Genomic DNA, 20,277 nt, shown 5'->3' on the forward strand with positions numbered 1-20,277 from the left:
CCCCCGCATGAGCTGCTGCTGGGTCCTACCACCCCTGAGCTGTGCGGGGCCCGCCAAGCCCTGAACACATTGGTTTCCAGTGCCCCGTGCACTGCTGCACTTTGTTAGGTAGCAAACTAAAACATCTCAGAGGTGTTTTATCTTGCTACGTACCAAAGTCATCTAAAGTGGAATACGCCACTGAGCATGCAAACAGCAACGCCATTAAAGTGGTGCAAAAGGGCATTTAAGCCACTTTAAAGGCCAATTTTGTGGTGTGTACAAAGTCCCATGGGTGCCATGCACAGCTGCTGGACTGTAGTCCCAAGGAGGTTATAGGGCAGCTGCATTTAAGGACTGTTGAAAGGAAGGGAAAAGGGTCATTTTGTGGTGGTGCAGCCTGCTCATTGCTGTTCCGGGCGTCCTAACAGCCAGCAAGAACACATGTTACATTGGAGAACCTACACCATAAACGAGCTGCCTGAATAACAAGAACCACAGAGGTCCCATGATGCCTCTGTCTGCCTACAGCCTGCATGGCGACACTGCTAGGCTTATGGCAACAGTCACAGATGGAGGCTGCAGTGGAAGTGCTGCAACACTTTATAACTGTGGGTGCCGAGGGGCTGTGCTCAGTGCTCCAGAGTCCTCGAGCTGCATACCACGTGGAGAACTGATCCAAACTATACCCGAAATGTGTAAAAAGGGACAGGAAATGCCTCGTCACCTTTTACCAGCAGCGATGCGGTGCTCTGCTGATCACCAGAATCGCAGGTGTAGTCTCCGGCATCCTGCAGCTGCAGGTCCCGAATCAGGAGTTCCACGCGAGATCCCAGCTGCCTCATCTCATACTTGGCACCGCTTTGGAGCAGGACTGAGCCCTTTCGCCACTTCACTGGCGCATCGAGTTTTGAGAGCTCAGCGTGCAGGGTGGCAGTGGAGCCCTCCTCGGCTTCTTGGTTCTGGAGGGTCTTTTCAAATAGCACTGGAATGCCTGGGACCCCCCCGAGAAAAGCAAATCGGGTCACCTAGCACACCGTTCAGTACACCCGTCCCCACACAGCACAACGGCGCTTGGTTCACTGGGGTGCACCAGTAACTCGGGACCTACTTCATTTGTGGTTTCACAGATTTCATGGAAACCACCAACTTCAGGAGTGTCCACGAAATCTGCAAAATCAGCGACAACAAAAACTTAATGAAAATGAAATGCTGGCTCCCCAGTGGAAGCCAGCAGCCCTTGTTGCCAGGAGGGGAAGGCGCCAGTTGGTGTGGTGGGACAAAGAGCAGTGGATAAGACAAGACGGCTCCTGCCCCATCGTCTCTCTTCCCCCGCTAGGGCCTCTGTGCTAATCAGTGCCAAGGGGCAAGGCCACACAAAGGGCAGCCAGCAATCAAGATGGTGGCTGTGCCTTTATCCCTCCTCCCCCCAGGGCCTCTCTGCCAATCAGCGCCGAGGGGCAGGGCCTCTCTGCCAATCAATGCTGACAGGCAGGGCTACCATGAAATGACCGCAGAATGAGAACTTCACACCACGAAAATCGGTAAGTCTCCCCGCAATCTAGATAGACCCCTACCAATGGCAGGTGCAATGAGGGGTCATACTACAGCCAAATGAAGCTGGAAGAGTCTTCAAGGGACAATTCCCATGTGACGTTTTGACTCGTTTCACTTCCCCTGAACTTTGAGACCAATTCTGTGTCTTAAAATAACAAAATAAAATAACATGCCTCGCATAATGTATTTTTATATATGACCCTAGTAAAATTCTAATATAATAAAAGCTGTGGCAGCTGTTTGTCTGTCTGTCCATAATGCTCTGGGCCAACTGCACCTGTGTGGCCTGGACAAATGTAGAGACAGGCGGAGGCAGAGGTGTGGAGGCCAGGGTGTGCCCCATGGCCCAGTGGCAGAGGGGAGATGATCAGAGAGGGGGCGTGGCTTGTGGTCCTGCAGGGGGGCCTGCCACGGCCATGTAGGGGTGTGACACTTGGCACGGGGGGCCTGGCACATGGCCACAGGGTGCCACACAGGGAACGGGCATGGGGTACATATGCAGAGCCCACTGGCTGTACCACATGGCCGCAGGGTGGGGCACTTGCCTCAAACCGGTTCCCCACGTGGCACCCTGTGGCCATACGCCTAGCTCCCTGGCGTGCAAAGCTCCCACTTCTACAGGGGATCACCCGCCAGCTGCATCTGTGGGGCGCGGGGTGCACAGGATGCACAAGGGGGTGGGGGACAGGCGCAAGGACCACCCACCAGCTGCAGCATGCATCTGCGGGGTGCAGCACACCCCCTGCACCCACTCCCCATGTGGCACGCTGTGGTTGCACCCCCCACTGCTGCAGGAGTGACTGCCAGCTGCAGCTGCAGGGTGCGCTAGGTGTAAGTGGAGGGCATGGTGCACAGCCACACAGTGCCACACACCATGTCCTGCCCCAGGCATGGCCGCAAACCATGCCCCCCATGCATGGATTGCCCATCAGCTGTGGCCACAGAGCACGAGGCATGGGGGAGGAGCAGCATCAGGACTGTTATCTTATCTTGAAGAACCACATATTTTTGGTGTATGGCATTTGAGGCCAATAACAAAGAGCTCTCAATATGCGGATTGTGGTGGACTGGCTGGATAGTCACTGGGCTCAGGGAAAAAAAAAATGGATATTTTAAAGCCTGCAGCATGCAGGAGGCCAGACTGGATGATCTAACAGTCCTCTTTGGCCTTAACAGTCTATGAATCTATCTACAGTGGTCCAGATCTGAACTTCAAGAAGCTTTCTCAGCTCAGGACCAAAACACACTGGCAGAGAGGTACAGGTGTTGCTTGCAGAGGACTTCAGCCAACTCAGCCTGGCCTCCTAGCTGGTAGATATTCATCCTTTGCTTTCACAATATAAGCTATGATAGATTTATAAGCAGCTGCACATGTGCAGTAAAAGTTTTTCATAACTGTTTAACATTCATGCACATGGTTCATTGGATTCACTAGTGGATTGAAATAAATCTGTCTTATGCTATTCAGAAACCTTGCATTCAAAAGCTCATCTAATTTTATTCAAGCTATGTAACTGATCCAATAAAAGATATCACCCCCCCCCAAAAAAAATCCTTGCCTTTCACGTCATTCCTGGACCACCAAGGCTACAACATCACTCTAACACTATTCAAAACTAGCACTTAGCATAATTTCTGGAAAAAAAAGTATGGATCTTCAGCTGGTGGAAATCAGAACAACTGTCAGGCCACAGCCTTAAACACAGGGCCTCAATCTGCCCCGTTTAGCTGCTCAACCCAATCTTCCACCTCTCGAGCTGACCAGTTAGGTCCAGCAGTGCTGGCCGGAAACCTCCAGCAGGGCTCGGCCATCTGCTCACTCCCTGCTACCGGGGTGGCTGCTCAGGTTCAACTGGTCCTTCACCCCCTCCCATATAAACCTCAGAGCAGGACCAGCAAGCGTCTGGACAAGAGAGCTCAAACTGAACCCAGTTTGCCTCCCTGTTCCTTAGGGCTTGCGCCTCTGCCTGTTCCCTGTTCGATCTCCTGGCTTCTCAACTTGCCTTGCCCCCCAACTCTCTGCTCTGCCTGATCCTCTGGCTTAGCTTACCCCCCCGCATCCAGTGCCTCCTGGTTCCTGATCCAGCTTGTCCCTGGAGTCCACTCACTTCACCCAAACCCATTGGCCCCTCGAGCCCCGAATGACCTCCTGGACTTGGCCACCCACGACCCAGCATGATAACACCTCTCCTGAAATCAAAGGATCAGTTGAGAAGCTGGCTCAGACTATTTGGGAGAAGTTGGACGGTGCCCATCATAACCAGGAACAAGCATCTAATTTCAAAAACCCCAACCACCTACCTTGGACAGTTAACAGGGCTGTCGTTTGCTGGTTTCCATTATCACAAGTGTATTTTCCTGAGTCTTCTGGTTTTAAATTATAAATCTTCAATGTATGGGTCATCCCTTCTTGCCTGATTTCATATTTGGTACTTGAAGAAATCACTTGGGAGCCCTTCCTCCACTCCACTGAGACATTGGGCTGCGAGACCTGGCACACCAAGACAGCCGTACTGTCCTCCTGCATATCTAGGTTCTTTAGCTTCTCTTTGAAGACTGGGGGCAATGCTGAAATGATAAAGATGGGAAAGATGGCAATCCAGGAGCCTCCAAATGCCTAATATCATTTTCATAATTCCACTTTCAACCACTTATTCTCTTCTACTGGGTCTGGAACTCTTCAAAACACTTTGTTCCCCCATTAATTGGCTTGCAATCGCGACAATGGAATATTAAATGCTGAAAAGAGGTTTATTTTCTATGTGCATGTTATAAGTGGAAGCCTACAGTTTAGATGCAGCCACTCAATGGCCCCTCTTAAAAACTGCCCCAACATAAAGAAGCCCAAGTTAGACACATTGAATGCATTTAGCCTGATTCAGGCGTGATGGTGACTTGACGTAGACAGCGGTTTACAAAATGTGGAAGAAGAACAAGGAATGATTTTCTGAGTGAGAAGCTCTATGTACCGTATGGTGGAGAAGGGTAGGAAACAATGGGGAAAAGCGAGGTGCTTTATCAATAGACAGCCAGTCTTGGTAATGTATCTGGTCAGAGCAGTTCTATGCTGGTGTGCAGCCAATGCCTCCATAAGCTGCATTCAGCTCAGTTTCCTGGACATTTTAATGTTGGCGGCTCTCCCAAAAGCCATCTCCCTCCCAGACCATGAAGCTTGTTACCTTTCACGGTGAGCTCTGCTGTGGATGTGTATGGCCCCACTCTGAACGTGATGGTGCCCGTATCCTGCTGGGTGACCTTCCTCAGTCTCAAGGTGTGAACCTTGCCTTGCTCCACAGAGATCTCATTCATTTCATTGCTTTGCAGAGCAACGTCCTGTAGCTTCCACTCCACGTCCTTTGCATTCTCGTGAGACACCTTGCACTGAAACGTGGCATCTTCTTCCTCAAAAACCACCGTGTTCTTCAGGCCACTAACGATGGTCACATCAGGTTCTGCCAATGTTGCAAGATGCATTAGTAGAAGAGCTAAAGGTGTCTCAAGGACCAAAATCCACAAAAGTGTTGAATCCTCCTGCTACAAAACTACTGGACTACTTTATCAAATCACATCCTTATTCACCCTGGTATTCGAGCACTCGGTATCACATCTCTTGTCACCCTGGTATTTGAACACCTCTGAGCAGTATATGAAGCAGTATAGCTAACAGCCCTCACAAGGGTTATTCCCCCCTTTTTCTAATGAGTATATTGTGTATTAATTATGTTTTGATGTTGCATGATGGTATGCTTATGCCACTGAAAACAAAGGCAAAGATGATTGTACTGCTCATGGAATGGAAAATAGTAAGGGGTGGAAGAAATGTTGAGATACCATGGGGCTACGTTTCATGACCTTGGGCTGACTCCAAAGAAAAATGCTTCCCTGGTGGGGACGCAGTGGTATGTTCACACCTGCCCCAGTCAGGAGCCATGAGATTTTAAATTTCTGCTATTCTGTGACAACAAGCATGTACTCAGGGTCCATTTTTCAAGCCTGTTTCATAAGTAGTGAGTATTAGACAGTGAAGTTTCAGCTTGTTGTAATGAAAATCTGTGCCCCCCAGTCAACAGCTCTTACCCTTCACCGTCAACACTGCAGTGCTCATCTGCTCCCCAGCAATGCAGGAGTACTCTCCAGCATCCGCTGCCTCCAAGCGAGGTATGTGCAGCTCACGAATGGTACCATCTTGTCTCATGTCATACTTGGATCCGGACTGAAGCACCGTGCCGTCTTTCTCCCACTCCACTGTAGCGTTAGCAATCGAGACCTCACAGCGGAGTTTAACTCTTCCTCCAACTTCTGCTTCCTCGTTCTTCAGCTGCCGCGTGAACTGGGGTTTGATGGCTGTGGAGTCAAAAGCAGCCGATAGACAAATCCATTAGCTACATGCTTGGGTCCTGAAAGATCAACCAAGGTACAATGCAACACAAGGGGCCTCAGACTGCGGTATAAATTTGTACATCGCCATCCTGATAAAGAGCAAGCCAACGGGTTGCCTCGCCTGGACCTGGAGAAGGACAAGCTGAGGGTCGTTTATCTAAAGCTTTTATTTCACACAAAGTCTAGGGCTTCTTTCTCAGGAGGCTCTCTCCCTGAAGCACCAGGTTGTGCACCCTGACTCCTAATGCCATTAGCACCCACTCTAAGTGGAGTCTGATTCTTCCCTTCTAAAACTGGTGTAAATCAATTGATTGTCATTGCATCGTTCCTGCTTTACACCAACTTAAGTGAGCGGAGACTCCAGTTTGTACACATGGTCTATGTCACTATCTTTTCAAAATCCTTAGCTTCTCAACAATCACTCTTTCCGGAAGATGCAACATTTGACGCGCCACGTGCATCCAGCCAGCCAGGGCACTGTTCAGACCAAAGAAGCGATTCCATCCAACGTCTTCGACAAAAGCCACACAACTTTTACAAGACAGGCTAATACGGCGACTAGAGACGCACGCGATTTCTGGTTTGTTTAAATGCTCAAAGCGTTTAAACAAACCATGCAGAGCATTGAAGATGGAAATCACTTGGCCTTAAAAGTGCTTTTGCAACTGGCTGAGGATTAACGTGTCTGCCCAGTCACTGGAATCCACACTGCCAAACAGGAAGAAGAACAAATGCATTTGCTCAAATCAGAAAGCTGTTACAGAGCGTGTAGTTCGGTGTACATGTTAATACTTGTGGGACACAAAGGGAGGCGTTTTGCACCTGAACAGCCCTTCTTTCGGAAGCTGTTCTGCAAATCCCCTCTTGTGCGCTCTATGATCATGCATGACTTTTGTGCCTGCTCTTCTCTCGCTCATCTTATATTCACTTTGATGGCTATAAGGAAATCCAGTGTCTCTTCCAGACGATGGCATGCAAGAACATTTTGCTCCTGTGGACAGGATGCTAACCGTTCACTCTGAGGACTGCCGTGCTCTGCTGGTCTCCAGTATCGCAAGTGTAGTCAGAGGCGTCTTCTGGTTCCACGTTGTGAATGACAAGTTCAGCGACGTGACCCTGCAATTTCAAGTCATATTTGGCACATGGGAAGAGGTCCACGGTGCCTTTCCTCCATTCCACAACTGCATTGGCCTTTGTCAGCTCACACTGGAGTCTGACTGACGCTCCTTCTTCTGCCTCCTTGTCTTGGAGCTCCTTTTTGAACAGAACTGGGAGGGCTAAAAGGAAAAGAAAATAACAGGGGCTTTTATTTAACCCCAAATCAAGCACTGCTAGTGAACATGTTCAGGATCTGCTTGTGGGAAACCTAGAACCTGCATTTTGACAAAGCCCCACAAACGACTACTGAAAAATATATCTTCCGATCTGTCCATAACGACAGCGACAAACTCCACTACATTCAAAGGAGCAAGATGGATTCATAAAGCTTCCTTCAAGTGCTGTTGCCCAGCTTTCCTTCCCTTGGTTGAGTTCTTCGAGCAAACTCGTCCGTGAACTGGTTGCAGAGAAATGTCGGCATTCAAAAATGAATCTTCGCAAATCTCCGTAGGAGAGCCGAAAAGGCTCAGGTGGTCTCCTTCCGGCAATCAGAGGGAGAAATTCCACTTTTCCTAATGGCACAGCTATGACATTAGCTATGCATCGAGTCAAACTGCAGTAGAGCTCTTCTCAAACCCTCCGAAATGTCTGCCTGGAAAATAACTCGCATTACAAGCAAACGCACAGACACACACGCACACTCAGAGCAAACAAAGTACCGTGCACGTCCACGCCACTTTTCCTTTCAGTATAATGGTGTGGTGCTATTTTTAAAAAGTATTACTACAAGGCAAGGGAAAAATAATAACATAGAAGAGTCATGGGCCTCAACACTGCGTTCCTGAATAACTTTGCTTCAGGAGTGCGGGCAGGTCAGAGAGGGACCCGTATCACCTACCTTTCACGTTTAACGAAGCCTTTGTTTCTTGATCCCCAGTATCACAGCTGTACTCTCCCGTGTCTTCTAGTCTGAGGTTGTGTATTAAGAGCTCTACAGAGCACCCCCTCTGTCTCATTTCATACTTATTGCTGGGCTGGAGCCCCAGACCTCCTTTCCTCCATTCCACCGGAAAATTGGGTTTTGAGAGCTCACAACATAATGCAGCCGTCCCTCCTTCCTCAGTTTCCTTGTTTTGAAGAGGTTGCTTAAATACAACTGGCAGGGCTGCAAAATTTGAGACATAAAACATTTTAAGCACATTTTTGTCCCCCCACCGAAAAGGAGCCCTCCTGCCCAGGTCCTCCATGAAAAATCTCATCCGGTGTTGATCCAGCTTTGGTCTGCGGACTATTTCTTGCCAGCCTGCTGCACAGACCATGTTGCATGCCAGGAGTTGATGGCATTTTGCAGAGTTTAGGAGCACAGCAAACCACAAGCAGCTCCGTTTCCTAAGGTAATCCATGGAAGGGACAAGGAGGACAGCAAATGGCTCGAGCTAACCAGACGTCCCTATGGAAGAATCTCCACTGTTTCATTCAAAGGGCACCAGGCCAGAAGCAAGGACTAAGATGGAAGGAAATTTTGCCTCTTATGCTATCCTGTATCCTCATATCAACTCCTGAAACTTATACAAGAGTGCTGGGTTAGGTCTCTCCCTGCAATAAACCCTCAGCCAATGCCTTTCAAAATGTGGTGGAAGTAGTCAGTGCCATGGGAGATGACTGTAACTTTGTGAGTGGCACTAGAGAAAGAGGTTCATGTCCCAGCGGGGAGCCTGTCAGTATGGCAGAAGGGGCTTGGAAAGCTAGTTAGGACAGCGCTACTTGAACATCAACGCTAAAGCCTCGGTATGTGATGCTGATCACTGGGACGAGGTAACAAAGATTTTTTTTTTGTTTCCATGCACTAGTGAGTAGCCCAGAAACACACAAGGGAACTCAGCAGCAACAAAAAAAATCCCCATCTCTCTTTTTCCTCTCAATTAATTCAGTGACTACAGCCATGTTCAACATTTTGATTCAGAGCAAGGTCTTAAACTTGCACCAGACACCGCTTTTCCCTTAGGTGCATTTTTAATGCATGGCCATATTCATAAACAGCAGCATTGATAGCACCAGTCTGCCTCTTTAATTCACTGCTGTGAGTAGCTCACTGAATCTCACCTGCTACCAACTTCGCTGCACTCAAATGACTTGGGTGCGTTGCATGCGTACATCACTATATTGGTTTGACTGCTCGGCGGCTACCCAAACGTGTCAAACAAAACCCCTCCAAGGTAGCCTGGGGGCTAGTCTCCGGCTGGAGAGGGGTTTGAACTAGCATCTCTCCCTGACTGCCCAGCACAGTGCACCAAAGACATTATTAACCAAATGTGCATCAAATCTCCAGTGATAGTTGTTCAGGTTTCAATGGAATAGCAGCATACCCAAGACCATCCTACCCTGGAGTTCAGGGCCGTCAGGAAAGCAAGCACAGAGCCCTGGGGAAACCATGATTTCCTTTTCATAGCATATGTCCAGGGTTGCAGTGATCTGCCTACCATGTACGGCCACTGCCGCGGTCGTCTGTTGATCCCCAGAGTCACAGGTATATTCTCCTGAATCTTCCAGTTGTAAGTCATGAATGACCAGTTCAGCAATGGAGCCCCGCTGCCTCATTTCATATTTCGGGCTAGGAGAGAGAGGGGTAGCTCCTTTCTTCCAACCCACCGGCGCGTTGGGTTTGGTGAGCTCACACTGCAAAGTGACGGCGCTGCTTTCTTCTGCCTCCATATTCTGAAGCTCGTGTTTGAACAGGGCTGGCAGGGCTACAAAACAGAAACATGCCTTGCAGTCTACAACACTTAGGGGACCTTGGGAAGGATAAGATGGCAGGGGCTTCAATTCTCTACCTCTTTCAAGTACTTTGGGGTAGCAAAACTTCAAGGATTTGCCATAGAAATCTAGGCCCTTTAACCCATAGAGGTTGCACACATGTTTTCAGAACTAGAAGGTACCGTACTTCTTGAAAAAGCAGCTTTTGCGATGAATTATGCCCATTATCACCATGAGCCAGGGCCATTGGCCATAGGAGTCTATTCTTGCCACAAAAGATCACCCTCTGATCTTGGAAACCTACTTAGAGACAAAGAATTGTTCTGAAGACCTGCATCAGGAGATGAGCATTTCACACTTTTCTCTTATTGGAGAAGATTGGATGAAGATGAGAACAAGGATGGGCATGAAGATGAGGATGAGAAAGAGCTACACCCTAACTATTCTGTAATCACCTCCTTATTATCTTTTACAAATTCTCTCCTCTTCTTTCAGCACAGGGTGAACTAAGACGGGGATCCCAGCTTAGTGTTGTCACTAGCTCTTTTAAATGGACTGCCATTTTTTTAATTGCGCTGGGCTGAGGTCACCTCCATGAAGTTACTTCAGTACCTAGGACTGATATAACACGTGTATTGTCAGAAATGACTTCTGCCCTTTTCTTTTTACCGTTCACTGTTAAGGTGGCTGCCGTCCGCTGGTCTCCACACAGGCAGGTGTAATCCCCAGTGTCTTTCAGACCTAGCTCATGAATAACCAGCTCTGCGATGGCCCCATCCTGTCTCACATGGTATTTCTCGCTTGCTTGGAGCACTTGGTGCCCTTTCTTCCACTCCACTTGAGCAGCCTTAGTCAGCTCGCAGCGCAGCGTGACGGTGCCACTTTCTGTGGCTTCCAAGTCCTGCAGTTCCTTCTTGAACACAGGAGGCAAGGCTGAGGGATATAAAAAGGACAAAGAGCCTGTGAAAATTCACAGCTGACAGCTTTCCTGTCCTCTGCGGGAGGGAAAAGTGTCTCATACAGTGTTACAGCCTGCTCCAGCATCCATGGAGTGCAATGGAGAGTGCCCCATTGGCTTCAGTGGGCACTGGAGAAGGACCTTCAGGAGGACGTGAAGCAAGATGGGATAAAGGATGGCAGAGGAAAACATTCGCAGGAAGGGCAGCTTTAGAAACCACAGGGATAGCAATGCAAACAAATTCTTGGGCGCACAAAGAGACAAATGGAAAGCGTGAGAAAAAGAGCACGGCAATAACCAACGAACCCCGCTATAAAGAAAAAGAGCTGGCAATACAGAGATTTCACAGGTCAAGCAGTAAACAGAGACATACAGGGAGCTCCTGAGACACTGTCATTTTACCATGCACTGTCAAGGCAGCGGTGGTCTTCTGGTCTCCACACACACAGGTGTAATCTCCTGCATCCTTCGGATGGATGTCGTGGACCGCCAGCTCTGAAACGCAGCCTTCCTGTCTCATTCTGTACTTGCTGCCCGGCTGGAGCACCTGGTGCCCCTTCCTCCACTGCACCGGGGCGCCGGCCTTGCTCAGCTCACAGCGCAGCGTGGCTGTGTCACCTTCTCGGGCGTCCTTGCTGCGCATTTCCTCTTTGAAAAATGGAGGCAGAGCTGAGGGGTGCAATACAGAACGCATTACCAAGCAGCGGCAGCTCGTGGATGACAAGCGGGATGGTAGGGGACGAACAGGGAGAAGGAATTGGAGACCAGAGGAGGAACAACAGACAACTAGCAATGACATTATAACCCGAGGGGAAGAGATGGCCTAGCTCCCCGCGTGCTTTGTCCCAGGTTTAGAATAGCGTAATGTCACTGGCTTGGGTATAAATTCATCCAGATTTCTACTATTGTCACTAAAAGGAGCCTCAAGACTGTAATCTTTGGTATCCTGACCTGGATGATAAGGAACCTTTGGAAAGGCTCGTCGAGGCATCATTTTACATTTCTCACTTGCTTTCACCTCCTTGCGCCTCGTTTTCCATCCCAGTGGGTCGGTCTGGCTCAGCTCACAGAGTGTTTCCTTAAAAAAAAATGCCGATGGACTCGCTCCAAAAAGTGAGAGAACCAGAGCGCAGAGCCGGCACCCAACTCGTTCTGCTTTCCCAGAACAAGGACTCCCACGTGGCTGCTCCTCCTCTCTGTCCTTGATGTTGCCCTTGCTAGGGTTCGCCACACAGCAGACGGAAACAACCTCTTCCAAACGATGTTTGATGAGACGTGCACGCCTAGCACCCCTGAGCAAGCACGTGAGATGCCATCTCAGCATTCAACTTGTAGTGGTGAAGCTGCACTTGCACAAAAATACAACAACCCCCAATCCCAAACCTGGACCCTATGTCCTGATATCTCTCTCCTACACCCATTTGAAACGGAAGTACTAATGTCAGCGGCATGACTCCTGGTTTTTTATATCAGCCTGAAAGCAGATTCAAGTCCTAGCCCAAAGTCATCATTGCTCCCACAGGAAAGCAAATGTCAGAGCAAAACTGTATTTGTGTGATGCAAGCAGTGGTTGCAGGGACGCGCCTCTAATGGAAAACCAATTTGGATAGTGAAAATTTCAGCTTACCGAGGCTTGTGTCAGAGTACTATTTCCTTCCTTCTCCAAACAGCAGGGACAGACAGGGAAAGCAATTGTCAGGAAGAAAGACTAAAGAATAGACAGGTTTGTTTTAGAAACTGAAAAGGAGGAAGCAGGATGTGTCAGAAAGCACAGGATGGTGCTCAATGGGATTTTTCTATACATGTAGCCTCCGGTTCCTCAAAGCCCAGATTTGTTAATCTGAGGAAATGGGAAGGGAGTGAATGAGGGAGACAGAAAAGATGAAGGAATATGACCACACACAGCAGAGGTGTCCTGCAAGGCAAGCAGATAGCAAAGAAAACATAGACATGGATTATGAAATAGCTTTACCCTGCACTGTTAAGGCAGCTGTGGTCTGATATTCTCCACACACACAGGTATAATCTCCTGTATCCTTCTCATCTAGATCACAGATCACCAGCTCTGCAGTGGCACCTTCCTGTCTGATTTTGTACTTCTCACTGGGTTTGATAATCTCGTGTCCTTTCTTCCAGTCTACCGGCGCAGCCTTGGTCAGCTCACAGTGCAAAGCGGCTTCTCCACCTTCTTTACCTTCCTTATTCTTTAGCTCTTCCTTAAAAAGCGCTGGCAAGGCTAAAGGATGCAACATGGACAAGGGGTCATTGCAATTCCAGACTGTGAAACCCAATTTATTTTTTTCATTTTTTTTTTTAACTTGTGATATTTCCATTCACACCTGCCTCACTTATCCTAGCCTAATGCCTGCTTCGGGGCGACTAGCTTGTAAAAGTGAACGTCCTAAGCCCTGTCTCTCCATGCTTTTAATTACTGCTGCTGCTTAACAACATGGGAGTAGGGTCCCGGGGTCCAGATCATGCCACATCTCATGTCTGCTAAGCCAAGAACATTATAACTGACGTGTAGTTCTTGTGTTAATCCAACTGACCCCTGCCATTTGCCAGATTTAGTGGTATTTTCCCTATGCGGATATGACATCTTGGAGGTTGAGGTGGTATTAATCTGTCCAAAGACTTTACACGCCAAAATAATGAAAGCAAGAGATTAATCATAAACTTCCCATTTTGAACTGACAGATGCAATGAGCCCAGGGAATTTAAATGCTCACTTGTGACCTCCTCGGAAATCTGCAAAATAAAAGAGCCGTACGTGATGCAGACAGACCTGTGTCTGCAGGAGCAGGACCTGAGCAAATTCTTACAACACAAACTGCAATCAAACCAGCTTCATGCAGAACCAGTGTCCAGCAGGGAGAGAGGAGGGGGAAAGCGCCCGTCCCAGAAAGGAGTGAGAAGAGTGCCCTGGTCCATGCTTCGGAGAAGCACGGTGGGTATTAAAATGTGTATTAAAACCACTCTGCATAAGCAGCCTGTAGGTCTTCAGAGCCGAGGGATGCTATTTCCAAAAAAAACCGTGTTGCAGTGGATGAGGTGCACGGTAGTACAAGACAAAGGAAATGTTAACACACAGCAAGGGTTGTTTCTTGGGAGCTGGGGACATGAAACAGCTGTGACTGTGGATAAGGCATCTTTACCCTTTACGGTTAAGGTGGCTGTCGTCTGCTGGTCTCCACACACGCACGTATAGTTGCCAGCGTCCTCCAAGTCTAGCGTGCGGATAACCAGCTCGGACAGGGCACCTTCCTGTCTCATTTTGTATTTTTGACTTTCTCTGAGCACCGTGCCGCCTTTCTTCCACTCCACGGGAGCAGCTTTGGTCAGCTCACACGACAGAGTGGTCTCTCCTCCTTCTTCGACTTTTTTACTCTTTAATTCTTCTTTGAAAAGAGCAGGAAGAGCTAAGGGCACAATAAACAGCACGTTAATGCTTGCCGAAGGAATGCAACTGGCTGGGGTGAGCCGGAGAAATGGACACCGAGGGGGAAAAGGTGGGGGGAGATGCAAAAGAAAGAGGTCGAGGCAGGGGGGGAAGAGAGAACATTTTTGCTGCCTCTGTTTGGAGGGGTGAACTGGCAACACTCAAGAAGTTTGCCCTGCAGCATAACTGCATTGGAAATGAGCCGTGCACAGACTGGAAGAAGCAACAGAGACATGATGAATTGATATCAAGACCTGGGTATGAATCCAGGGACGGACAGAGCTGAGTTTCAGGAATATTAGAAAATACTTTAATATTGACTTTTTGGGGTTTTTTTACCATGTACTGTTAAAGCAGCGGTTGTCTCCTGGTCACCAGACACGCAGGTGTAATCTCCAGCATCCTTCAGTTCTACTCCATGAATAACCAGCTCGGCCACGGTACCTTGCTGCCTCATTTGATATTTGCTACTTGCTTTGAGCATGTTTTGCCCTATTTTCCACTCTACGGGAGCAGCTTTTGTGAGCTCACAGCGCAGGGTGACAGATCCTCCTTCTGTAACTGCCGCCTCCTTCAGTTCTTCCTTGAAGAGCACAGGCGAGGCTGAGGAGCAGAAAGTCAACAGGCGGTGTGTGAACAATCAGAGGGCTGCAGTCGGTGGCCGAATGAATGCCTGTCACCCCTTATGACTTGGGCTGACATCTGAACCGTTGGGGACCTCATTCTAGCCACTCCAATTGCGGTCACCAGCACTGCATCCTGCAAGCAGAGCTCAGCTGCCAGCGGATGCACAACATAAAAAGCTCAACATACACATGGCTCAATTTGGTATGAAGTGCCCTGGGGGGGGAAAAAAGCGTATACGGAAATGTGCATAATGTACACCAGCCTCCACAGCTGTGCTGGATCCAGCCAGTCTCTCTCTGGGGTGAACACTAGCAGCCCCTTTTCTTTTTTAATTTGCAGCCTAAGGGTTTGTCCACATGGAAATATAGCCTTGATGGGCTGTCGTGAAAGAGCTATTTCAGCATTCGCTCCACGTAACGTGGCAGTTATATCACAGTGAGTATGCCCACCTGGGGCGCGTCCCCATGAGTGGGAACATGCATTTACCCAGGGACAAATAGCAGTGGCACATATTTGTGCCGCTGCTACTTGTCCCTGGGGAGTGCCTCCGCACGCGCACACTGGCACACGGCAAGTTGCCCCAGGTGGGGTAGGGGAGGCTGGGGCCAGCACCTGGGCTGGCCCTGGCGGCCTTACCTGGGGTCCTGGGGTTCACCCAGGGCTGCAGCAGCGATGATGCAGGCATGGGGAGCCTGGCCGGCAGCTGGAGCATGGCTCTGCACCCTCGTACACCGCTCTGCTTTTTTCTGGTACGGGGTTTTTTTGACACAGGAATCTCCTGGTGTCAAAAAAACCCCACTCAGCACAGCAAATGCATGTGTAGCACGTGCAGTTTGCGGCACCGCAAACCACACGTGCGCGTTCATCTGGACATGCCCACCGAGAGTCAGTGCAACAGAGCTACTGAGCTGTAGCTTATTTTGCAACAGCTTCTCCAGGTGGATGACGATAAGCAATGCCACAGTGGGGCATTCAGCCCTGTCTCCCATCTCTCACTGCAGCAGAGTGGATGCAGAGGAAATATTTAAGCAGGGAATATGCAGATTAATTCATCCCATCCCTCTCTTCCAACAGCTTCCAGAAGGAAACACGTGTCGTTGTCCTCTTTCAGTTATACACCAGTTAAAGAAAAAATTTATGAGCCTAAAACGGGAGGTGACTCTGATAATGGGTGTCAAGGGAACACCTAGTAGCACAATAATCATTCATTTGCAACATGTGATTTACCATTCACTGTCAAGGTAGCTCTGGTCTGCTTCTTGCCACACACGCATGTGTAGTCTCCTGTATCCTGCAGACCTAAGTCATGGATCTTCAGCTCAGCAGTAACATTATCTTGTTTCAGGCTGTATTTTTCACTCGCATGGAGTATTTTGGCCCCTTTCTTCCACTGCACCGGAGCAGGCTTGCTCAGCTCGCAGCACAGCGTGGCTGTTTCACCTTCGGTGGCTTCCAGGTTTTTCAGTGCTTCTTTGAAAAGTGCAGGCAGGGCTGAGGATCACAGAACGAATGGGGGCTACGTTAAAAATACGACGTGCCGGGTGACCGGCCTCAATGGGGCAGAGGAAATGAATAGGTCGTAAGGGGAAAACAAGGGTAAGAGCATGGAGTAAGGGAAACGAGAATTGGTTGCAGTCAGCTTCCTTATTTCACAAGATATTTTTAAGACCCATTAATGCACACAGGACATTTCCAAGGACTAGGACAGACAAAGGAAAAGTAATACTGCTAGTACATGAGTCGCTGCCAAATAAGCCCCAATACAGTTGCACGCACAATCGACCCCAAGGAGATAGCAGACACACACAACTGCACATGTCGTTCTGTTTTTACCGTGCACTGTCAAGGCAGCACTTGTCTTCTGATCTCCACACACGCAGGTGTAAACGCCGGCGTCCTTTGGGTCCACATCACAGATAAGCAGTTTCACCGTGGCACCGTCCTGTCTCATTTTGTACTTGTCACCAGCTTTGAGCAAGCTGCTCCCTTTCATCCACTCCACTTGAGCGACTTTGCTCAGCTCGCAGCGCAGGGTGGCCGTGCCGCCTTCCGCGGCTTCCATGTCCTTCAGCTTGTCTTTGATGACCGCAGGCAGGGCTGAGGGGACGTAACGGAAAGGGCATTACAATGGACCACTGAGTGCAAACACCAGGAGACGGGGAAGAGGAAAGGCAATGGGTAAGGGAAAAGATGGAAAAATGCAGACTCAATGGCCCATCTCACTCTACGTAACCAGTACTTATCCACTTAGCATCCTAACACAGATATGGCATTGAGGCTTATGGTGCTGTTTTTCCCCTAAAACCAAAACCATATATATGTGGGAATTATTTCACATATTATTCTTATATGTCTATTATATGTTTATAAAATATAGCTTATATATTTATCTGGTCACGGCAATTATTTTATATGTATAATTATAAAGAAAATAATTGCCGTGACCAGATACACACAGCACATATTTTATAAAACATAATAGCATATAACATATAATAACACACACACCCATACAGATACAAATACACATATACATATACATATATGTATATATGGGTGTGTGTGTCTATATAGCGTTTTATATATATATATGGGGTGTGTGTATATAAAGTCATATATTGCAGTATATATATTACATTGTATATATACTGCAGTCATGGTAATCATGTGTGTGTGTGTGTGTGTATATGTGTGTGTGTGTGTGTGTGTATACACACACACACATATACACACATATGTATGTATGTGTACATATAGGTGTGTACACACACGCTTATTTATAATTACCATGACTGCAACATACAATAAAGTAAAAAAAAGAAAGCATCCAACAATGACAAGAGACACCAGGGCAGATCTAGAAATCCACGGGAGGATCCTGGAAAAGAAACAACTCTGTTCGAAGTCTGTCGTTACCGTGCACTGCTACGGCAGCTGTGGTCTGCTGGTCTCCGCACACGCAGGTATAATCACCAGCATCGCTCTCGTCCACCTGGTGGATCACCAGCTCTGCCGTGGTGTCCTTCTGCCTCATTTTGTATTTGTCACTTGGTTTGAGTACCCGGGGTCCCTTCTTCCACTCCACGGGAGAAGCCTTGGTCAGCTCACAGCGCAGAGTGACCGCTTCACCTTCTGTGGCTTCTTTCCGTCGTAATTCTTCTTTGAAAGAAGCCGGCAGGGCTGAGGAACAGAGAAGGAGCAAATGTTCTCATAACAGCCTGCCATGACAAACCACAGGTGAAATGAGTCTGCGGGTCACAAGCTTCTGTCCATCCTGTGTAAAGAGTCATCATATTACCATGAAACTGGCCATCGCAGGGCTAGAAAGGGAAAATCCCGCAGGTTGGGATGAGGCTGGAAGGCAGACACTCCTGTAAGGAAGGCAGTGACAGGTAGGTAGGAAACCTGAATTTATTCCTTAGTTCTGTTGATGGACTTTGTGGCCTTCAGCTACTTCCATCCCATCACAGTGTACAAAGGGGATGGTTACCATACTCCTGCCCTGGGCAGGAAGACGGCGTGGCTCCAATTTATCAGTGACTACGAGGCACTCGGATATTACAGCAACGAGGGCCCGTAGCTATACAGATAGGAAGGACTTCGAGCATAAAGAAGTATAGGCATGCATTAACAAGAGAGAAAGTAGGGGGAACCTAGAGGATGTCAGTGTAATCACAGCACATCGGGATCCACTGAGATGGAGATCAGGCAACAGGAAGGAAGATGCATTACCATGGGGACTGATTATGGTGGGGACGTGATAGGAGTTAGGGGGACGTCAGTATTGAGGCATCCAGAGGGGATGGTAGAACAATCACATCTCTAAACGTAGCCATTTTTTACCGTGCACGGTCAAAGTGGCCGTCGTCTTCTTGTCTCCGCATACGCAAGTATAATCGCCAGAGTCCTTCACCTCTAAATCGCGGATCACTAGTTCGGCAGTGGCTCCTTCCTGCCTCATGGTATATTTGTCACCTGGTTTGAGCACCTTGTGTTTCTTTTTCCACTCCACTGCAGCAGCCTTGGTGAGCTCACAGTGCAAGGTGGCTGTGCCCCCTTCCGTGGCTTCCTCCTTCTTCATTTCCACTTTGAAATGCGCAGGCAGGGCTAGGGGGTGCAGAATGAACAGAGGGCATGAGCATGGCAGCAACCTGGCCCAGATGATGAGCACATTCCCCGGTTGTGGTTCATGAACCGCAAAGGGTGAGCAAAGCCTATTCAAGGTGCAACCCCTCAGGGTGAGAACCATGCACCAACGTTTAGGGCGGGTTTGTGGGGGAAACATAAGACGGGTCTCTCTCTCTTTTAACGTGGTCCACGGTGACACAACTAGAGAGACAACCTGGTCATTCAGCTCCTGCAAAATTGCCTTCAAGGCAATGAGTTTCTTTTAACACAGTGTTTGTACAGCACCTTGCACAATGGGGAACCAAAGCCTGATTGGAGTTCCTCTATGTTACTGAAATACAAATAATTCTTAAAAAATAAGCCCACAAGTGAAATACTGCCTGGGACATTAATGTCATTCGTCTAGAAGATGTTTCCTTGAACTGTGTGTTCATGTGCTATTGAGCAACCTTTAATTATTTCCCAAAGAAAATGTAATCCTCTGTTCAGAACTGAAATGGGAATATGTACCTTCTATCACAAGACTGGTTTTTGTCCCAATAGCCCTCTTTTTGGACTATAATATCATTATCACATAGCTCCTGATAAAATTAATGTTTCCTTTTTAACACCTACTGCCAAACAAGAAAAATCAGAAGTTTTATGGTTGAAATAGAGCTGTATTTTCCAATCCTAAATGTAAGTTTCTGCTGCAAGGGCTGACCAGCACGTGGCCTTACTCAGTGCATTTGGTTCCTCATTTCTATAGCCACCAAAATTTTGCTTGAATCATCCACAGTGTTGAAGACACTGTGGAATAGAGATTATAATTTCTTATTTATACAGGTAGCCTAAATGACGGCAGGCTGAACTTGAGGCTGTAACTCAGTCGATGGCATGGTCCTGTTTCAAGAAACAGAAGGAAGAACATGATACCATTAATTGGGGAGATATGCTTTACCATTCACGGTCAAGGCAGCTCTGGTTTGCTGATCTCCATACATGCACGTATAGTTTCCAGCATCTGTCAGATCCAAATCATGAATCACCAGCTTGGCCACTGCGCCGTCCTGTGTGATGGTGAACTTTTCATTGGACCTGAGCACTTGGTCTCCCTTCTTCCACTCCACTGGAGCAGCAGGCTTGCTCAGCTCACAGCGCAGAGTGGCCGTCCCATTTTCGGTGGCTTCCAAGTTCTTCAATTCCTCCTTAAAACGCGGAGGGAGGGCTGAAGGTCACAGGATGGAGAGAGAGGGCTTTAAAATTCAGCTGGGTGCTTGCACTACAACAGAGGGCTAATCTTATTCTCTGTGAACCCAGGTTACATGACACGGGATCTGAGATGCAAACAAAAGCAACGTCAGGGGTCCCAACTGGG

General features: G+C 48.3%; 1 protein-coding gene across 12 annotated transcripts in view; it reads right to left on the reverse strand.

Moving 5' to 3' along the window:
• The window catches only part of OBSCN (obscurin, cytoskeletal calmodulin and titin-interacting RhoGEF), a 271,127-nt gene that overhangs the window by 117,819 nt on the left and 133,031 nt on the right, over positions 1–20,277 (reverse strand). For 5 of the 12 annotated variants that reach the window (XM_090047896.1, XM_090047893.1, XM_090047894.1 and 2 more), the window contains exons 40-56: positions 19,861–20,127; positions 18,636–18,899; positions 17,709–17,972; positions 16,626–16,889; positions 16,020–16,283; positions 14,505–14,768; positions 13,882–14,145; positions 12,699–12,962; positions 11,129–11,395; positions 10,438–10,701; positions 9,495–9,761; positions 7,913–8,179; positions 6,927–7,193; positions 5,614–5,880; positions 4,716–4,988; positions 3,838–4,104; positions 707–973 (exon numbers count right to left, since the gene is read on the reverse strand). In XM_090047896.1, the coding sequence (XP_089904022.1) occupies positions 707–973; positions 3,838–4,104; positions 4,716–4,988; positions 5,614–5,880; positions 6,927–7,193; positions 7,913–8,179; positions 9,495–9,761; positions 10,438–10,701; positions 11,129–11,395; positions 12,699–12,962; positions 13,882–14,145; positions 14,505–14,768; positions 16,020–16,283; positions 16,626–16,889; positions 17,709–17,972; positions 18,636–18,899; positions 19,861–20,127 (4,521 nt within the window). The remainder of the gene's footprint in view (positions 1–706; positions 974–3,837; positions 4,105–4,715; positions 4,989–5,613; positions 5,881–6,926; positions 7,194–7,912; positions 8,180–9,494; positions 9,762–10,437; positions 10,702–11,128; positions 11,396–12,698; positions 12,963–13,881; positions 14,146–14,504; positions 14,769–16,019; positions 16,284–16,625; positions 16,890–17,708; positions 17,973–18,635; positions 18,900–19,860; positions 20,128–20,277) is intronic. The other 7 variants (XM_090047890.1, XM_090047891.1, XM_090047895.1 and 4 more) reach the window with 7 other exon arrangements.

Source organism: Crocodylus siamensis, chromosome 5, assembly GCF_052110815.1.
Source record: "Crocodylus siamensis isolate JL-2025a chromosome 5, ASM5211081v1, whole genome shotgun sequence".
In the NCBI taxonomy this organism is placed as follows: domain Eukaryota; kingdom Metazoa; phylum Chordata; order Crocodylia; family Crocodylidae; genus Crocodylus; species Crocodylus siamensis.